Source organism: Gambusia affinis, linkage group LG06 (assembly GCF_019740435.1).
Source record: "Gambusia affinis linkage group LG06, SWU_Gaff_1.0, whole genome shotgun sequence".
NCBI classification, from domain to species: Eukaryota; Metazoa; Chordata; class Actinopteri; order Cyprinodontiformes; family Poeciliidae; genus Gambusia; species Gambusia affinis.
Genome location: NC_057873.1, coordinates 28,988,130 through 28,994,958, shown reverse-complemented (window position 1 = coordinate 28,994,958; position 6,829 = coordinate 28,988,130). Strand labels below are relative to the sequence as shown.

At 40.2% G+C, this 6,829-nt stretch overlaps 1 protein-coding gene across 2 annotated transcripts; it reads left to right on the top strand.

Annotated features, from left to right (window-relative positions):
• Positions 1 to 1,978: 1,978 nt before the first annotated feature.
• Positions 1,979 to 5,463, top strand: LOC122832099 (hyaluronan-mediated motility receptor-like). Of its 2 annotated transcripts, none has more exons than XM_044118504.1 (2): positions 1,979 to 2,479; positions 5,368 to 5,463. In XM_044118504.1, the coding sequence occupies exons 1-2, from the start codon at positions 2,162 to 2,164 to the stop codon at positions 5,461 to 5,463; spliced, it is 414 nt and encodes a 137-aa protein (XP_043974439.1). In that variant the 5' UTR covers positions 1,979 to 2,161. The 2 variants fall into 2 exon arrangements, with proteins under 2 accessions (XP_043974439.1, XP_043974438.1); XM_044118503.1 differs by having other exon boundaries at positions 1,979 to 3,282; positions 5,368 to 5,436.
• The last annotated feature ends 1,366 nt before the right edge of the window (positions 5,464 to 6,829 follow it).

Sequence of the window (6,829 nt, the reverse complement as noted above, 5' to 3'; positions counted from 1 at the left end):
ATAGTTCCTGTTTGTTTTAGTGTGACCGAAGCAGACTTACCGATGAGGAGGAAAAGCAGAAACAGAGAGTTGACCATTCGCCTGATCTGTAACATTTGACAGAAAGACAACAAACCCAGTGATGTCGCAGACAGAAAGACCCAAATAGATGGCATATTGACATATCTAAGCCATTTAGCAAGATGCTCCATGCTTTTCTAATACACAAATATTTGGGTCTCATTCACAGTTTAACCTGGTGAAGCACAGAAAATGCTCAGACACACTCCAAGAACAGTTTTATAAGCCTGTGAAAACCTATGAAAGCCCAGGATAAGAGAAAACGTGCACCGTTCCTGCATCCCAACTGGGGAATCTGTAAAAACAATTAGTTTTGTACAACATTTCTCACTGCAGAGCAACAGGTGTCGTGGAGCCCCTGTGATATTGATCAAGTTCAAATGAGAAATGTAGCCGATTTTCAGTCTTACCATAGTTCCTTTTCTTCTTTTTTTGTCCTGAGGGTCACAGCAATGGAGGAAAATACAAGAATCAGTGTAAAGGGTGGGGCTGGACATGATGAGATAAACAGCTGGATTGGAGCCAGATGGGAGGTCTGTGGAATAAAAATGACTCTGAGTGCTGTACTGTACATCACATACTGTCTGCATCTGAGTGCATTTGGGGATTTCGAATGTAAGACGTTTGAGAGTTTTGGTTTTGTATTGACAGTATTTTCAATTTGCAACACAAACCATTTAAATTTCAGCTGCTGTGAAAGAAAAAAATAATTCTAAAAGCAATAATGTAGAACAATATTATTAATTTACACTTCGTCAATATCTGTAACTCTGACTATTTATTTTGTTTTTCTATATTAACATAGTTGATATATTAATCATGATTAATTTGATTAATCACAATCAATCAAATGACAGTGATTAAACAATTATTGAAATAATTTAGCAATGATTGTTAACTGGAGTATGCTAATGTCATTTGCTGACAAAAGCAACATATTCAGAGAGGACTAATTAACCAAAATTGTTTTAAAAGTGTTGTATTTGCGCGCTGACGGGGAGTCTGCAAAAGCCTCGAGACTAAGGAAGAGGCCAGCCTTCCGGCAGGACCACGAGTGTAAACAGAAAGTCACAGGTACTACAGAATGGTTTTAGACCTACGCAGGTTCATGAGTGTTAGAATGGTAAAGTCTAGACTAAACTTGAACATTTCGGAAGCAATTTAAACGGGGCCTGCCAAAGTGTGCCTGTCGGTTGGCACATTTCATGGGCGTTCTGAGGCTGCAAATTAGCATCAATGCTAAAGTAAGCTGCAACGTACTCATAGGATGTTGTGGAGAGTCACAAACATGTTGAGTAACATGGAGTCATTCAGTATGTTGAAATTAGTGTACAAGTTAAAATAAGCCAAATTGCTAATATTAGTCAAAATGCTATCATTAGCATGTGGAGCATCACTCCATTCGGTGTGCTAAGCCTGGCTAATAAATAAGAAAAATAGCTAAAAGCTTTTTTTTAGGGAAAAAGCTAATGCTAATGGGGGTTAGTGAAATGCTAAGGTTTGTGCTAATGCTAATTCACTATCTTGCGCAGCAGGGCAGTGCAATAACCCGAGAGAAAAAGATAGTAAAGGCTAATGTTAGTACTATCCTAAGAGGAATATTAGGCTTTTATTTTGAAATTCCGTTGCAAAACTTAATGCTGTGTTCCTGTCACTCCCCGTGATTAAACTCATAATTACAATCCTCTGTACTGAACAGTTCTCTAATAGCAGATGGTGTGTCCATAAACAAGATTACTAAATATTGTACCATAACTGAGAAGAGAGATGTAACTTCTATAATGAATATAGATTAGCCAAAAACCCTCCAAATTACAATGAGATAGTGCTACTCCTGGTGGGCACCGGAAGTAAGACCCATAATTGTTTCCCCAGTAAGCCTCCCAGGATTAAGGTGGACAGAATGTTCAGTTCCAACGGTATCAGTGACATCAGCAGTGATGACATCACTCTATGATACCACAAAGGAGTCTCTCTCTTGAATGTAGCTCACAGACAGAGTTTTCTCAGACCTGTTCCTCGGTTCAATCGCAGCAGATCACTTTTCAGAGAACGTTCGAAATATTACACGCCTTTCAGAGTAGCAAATATTTACCAGAAAATGGACATGAATCAACAACAGATTGTTAGCGAACATGAAGCTTTTCCAGCTGAGCTTTCATGGCTCGACATGATGGACCTCAACATCCAAGTCGACTACGACGAAGTCATTTCTTTCGAAGATGACGGCGACAGCCCCATTAAACCGGAGGACGAATCAGCAGAGATCAAGGGGGAATCCGGTCCTTCCGGTGACTCTGACAGTCCAACATCGTTGGAAGTCAAGCAGGAAACAACTCCCTCTGCTGGCTTCGAGGTTTCCCCCTCGGTGGAAGTCTTGGAAGAGAAAAACCAACACATCGCTGATCTCAAAAAGCAGGTAGGCAATCTTAAGAGAGAATTGCACAGAACAATTATTGATCTCGATGTGGAAAGAGATCGAAGGTTTGAGTATGAGGCTGAAGTCCAAGCACAGCAGGAGGAGATTCAAAAACTGAAAAAGATGTTAGAGAAAGAACGTCACCTGCAAGCCCAACGTGAACATGAAAGAAACGAGGCAGAGATTAAAGAAGTGTCAAAAGTTTCTTCCGCTTCCAAAGTTACAACGGACGAGAGCCTACTTCAGCAGCTGGATCACTTTAAGAGGGAGGCTGAAAAATACGCCTCCCGGAACAAAGGTTTGATTGAAGTAATGGTGGAAGAATACAAGGTGAGGCTTAAATACGAGGAGGAGCTCAAATGTTACACTGAGCAAGCTTCCAAATGCAAAGCACAGGAAGAAACGATGAAATCTCTGCAGGATCAGGTGGCAGACCTGAAGGAGAAGTTGAAACATGCTCTGGAAAATAACCATACAAGAGTTTCCAACCAACCAGATGCCCCCCTGCAGACAGAAGGCTCCCTACAAACAGAGGAGTCCAAACAAAGACAGACCTCCAATCCACCAGGGGTCTCCCATAGCCTGGCTCGGCCTTTGCACCAACCCACACCCAGGTTTCAATCAGAGGAGTCCAGGCAAAGTCAAACCTCCACGCAATCATGGAGGTCCGAGGAAAGACGGGTGTCCATGCGACCAACCTCCTCTGGTCACATGGAGGGCCTTCATGTCGGCGTTGGTGTGATGGCCAGTCTTTGCCCGGCTCGGCCATTACACCGACCCACAACCAGGTGGTATTAACCTAGGTCACTATCAAAACCCAGGTTTTGCTAACACTTGGCATTAATTACTTGATTAATTGATCTCACTAAATTCCCCTAAGGTGTGAATGTGTGTGTGCAAGGATAAGTGTGTTAGATGATGGATGGATGAATATTTGTTAAAAGTGTCTGACAGTAGAATATGAAACAGAGAGTCTGTGAAAAGTCCTCTGGCTCTGCAACTGTCCAGAAACAACCAATCAGAACCAAAAGACAAACTTTTGGTTCTGATTGGTTTCTAATGCGTTGAATGTGTCTCAGCACATCCAACACATTAGACTACTAGTGTACAGTACAGACCAAACGTTTGGACACACTGTGTGTCCAAACACACAGTGTCCAAACGTTTGGACACTGTGTGTCCAAACGTTTGGTCTGTACTGTAGTGCAGCTACACAATTGGCAGAAATACAACCTAACATTACATCATCATTGTTTATTTGTAGAATGATTTAGAAAACAAAATGCTGTACAGGTTTGTCAAAACTATTTCGACCCATATTAGAACTTTGAATTGATTTCCCTTCATTTTAGTAGCTGTGATTTTGCCTAATCCACACATTTTTTCTAACCTTAAACAATACTAGTCTTTTCCTAATTATAACATTATCTAAACCTTAATTAGCATCTTACCCTCTAAATGTTACCCCTGATCCAAAGCAATGAGTCCATCATATTAGGACCAGGCTTTAGTCCTAATATGATGGAACTAATGCAGTGTTTCTCAATTCCGGTCCTCAGGCCTCCTGCTCTGCATGTTTTAGGTGTTTCCCCTTCTGACACACATCTGAATCAAATCTGTTTGTGATTAACAGGCTTCTGCAGTTCTCTAGAAGAGATCATGCAATTATTTTGATCAGCTGTTCTGAAATAGAGATACATCTAAAACATGCAGAGGAGGGGAGTTTAAGGACTGGAATTGAGAAGCACTGACCTGATGTGACACTGGACATATAATGGTGCGTTCACACCAGATGTGTTTTGAGCGTCAGGCGCAGCTGGTTTGCGTTCAAAGTCTATATGGAGGCACATCGAGGGCCGTTGTGACGCGCTTCGAGTGTTTAGCGCGGCACAATTTGAACCGTTTGGAGCGTTTGACACATTTAGTGCATCCAACGTCCACATAGACTTTGAATATAAACCAGACTCACCCGACGCTCAAAACGTGTTTGATGTGAATGCACCATTAGAATGTTCAGTTCCACTGGTAATTGATGATATCAGCAGTGATGACATCACTCTTTGATGCATCAAATGATTCTCTCTCTAGTGTAGCACACAGAATGTTTTTTCAGACATGTTCCTGTTTCAGACTTATAAGTTATAAATCTTCTCCAGGAATATTGTTAAAATTATTTGAAGACACAGAATCAGTCCAGTACAGGTTCACATTCTCAGGTTAGAGAATCACCTGGTATAAAGGTAATTTTTCAGCACTGGAATTACATTTATTAATTTAATCAAAGCATGTCATGAATATGTGTGCATGTACTCCATCTTAAGTCCACAGCATACTAGTTTTTTATTGCTTTTGTCTCCACTAGATGATATGCATATAAGATATAATATAAACATCACTATTCAGAAATGCAATGAGTTTATAGCAGTTGTTCCACCATGTCTGCCATCACTGTGATTCTAAAGAGCAGCTCAGAGAGGCAGACTAAATTATATTTCTACTTTGAGTTTAACTGACACTGTTTTGTGTCAGTTAGACTTTTGTTTTGAGTTAAATTTGGCTCGTTTTTTGTTAATCATGTCCCCAGAGTTATTCGAAATACCAACAAAATGAATAGTTCCCCTTACGGGACTGACCCGCACGTTTTGCTAAATATATTGTTAGGGGGCACGCAGTGGTACGAGCCGCATTAGCGGTCGTAGGAAGTGGCAGTTATTTTTAGATGTAGAACAATATGTGCCTGCCATAGCAATGTATAGGGAGAGCAGTCAGTCACTGGTCTCCCTATACATTGCTATGGCAGGCCCCAATTATGGAACCTGAGACAAGATTTACAAAAACAATCGTCATTTCCAAAGATGAAAAATAATATGTTCAAAATCTGATTCCAGCTCCCTCTGCAGATGACTCCCTCACGCAGCTCTCTGGTAATCAGTGCACATCCTGTTTGTGAGGAAGGGAAGCGAAGACCCCCAAGGGGGGCATAACCTCCACAGCCTAAAGGTGAGTCTGGAACCAATTAGCATGATGTAATGTGTTGAATTCACAGCTGTAAGCTTCACCTGCTCCTCTGGTCTGATCATGGTGAGTGTGGGGACGAGGATTTGAATTGTTGGTTTCAGAGTCTTAGGAAGAGTTCATATTCCACAGTCTCTCATAATGTAGCAATATGTTGCTTTACACTTCATTTAAGGTGTCAGTGGTTCCCTCAGTAATGAGAACATGTTATAAACTCTAATGCACCATTGAGTCCAGACAGACCATACCAGTTCTGTGGCTCATTCCGATTCTCCACTGCTGAACTCTCTCTCTCTCTTTCTCACTCTCTCAGATGTTATTGCTAATGTTATTGATCCTTTGACAAGAAATTTAATTAGCTGAGTTGATCATTTATTTATATTTAGTATGACTGAGATTTATGTTATTTCTACATAAAATTTAAAAGAGATTATTTTCAATTGAAAGAAAGTATGTGGAACCTTAGAAAAAAAAGATTTATTGCATCTTTACGTTAGTTTTTCATGTCACATGATTTCCACCCTAAATAGGCCTGGAGAATAAGCCAGTAACAGTGTATTTGTTGATAGACACATCAGATAAAATATTCAATAACTTCATTGAACTCAGAATCAAAAAACGCTTGGCGTTCTGGGAAATATAGACAGAGGAAAGGCTTTAACCAGCCAACGTCTAGCGGACAGTTAAACGAGGTTGGTGATGTCACGGTGGGGCAGCGGGGAGGCGGGGTTTAGGAGAGAGAGAGGGATGTACGGTCCCTCTCTCTCTCTCTCAGACCATCAGACCGTCAGTTCCCAAAACCACACACACACACAAAAACCCCATCATAAAAGCACACACGGGGTCAGTGCTAATAATACAAATAATTCAACAGTTAAGTGAAATAGTCATCCACATTCTTTGCAGATTTAACAACCGTTGTATCGAGAATAAAAGTTTTATTGAAATCATGTCAAATCATACTCACACATTGAGAACTTCTTCTTCTTCTTTTTGTTATGTTTCATGGTATTTGGCAGACCAGCTGTGACATTACCACCATCCACTGAACTGGAGTGTGGAGAGGAGATAAACAGAATAACTAATCATGTGAAAACAACTTGATAATTCAACTAAATTCTCTCTATTAAGTTTGTATTTTTTTAAAAACCCAACAAAAACTCAATTTGATCTTTTACTTTATTGACATCACTACTAAAAATGTCATCAATTGTAAGTTGAATATTAATTTTAGTAATTTCTTTTTGGAAATGCCTTCTTTCGGATTCATAAGCAGAGCATTCCATAAAAACACGCTGAGCCATTTCAAGGAGATTACATTCATCACAATAACTA

Bases quoted from the DNA above. Each gene is read 5' to 3' on its own strand.
- LOC122832099 (XM_044118503.1), top strand. From the start codon at position 2,162: ATGGACATGAATCAACAACAGATTGTTAGCGAACATGAAGCTTTTCCA.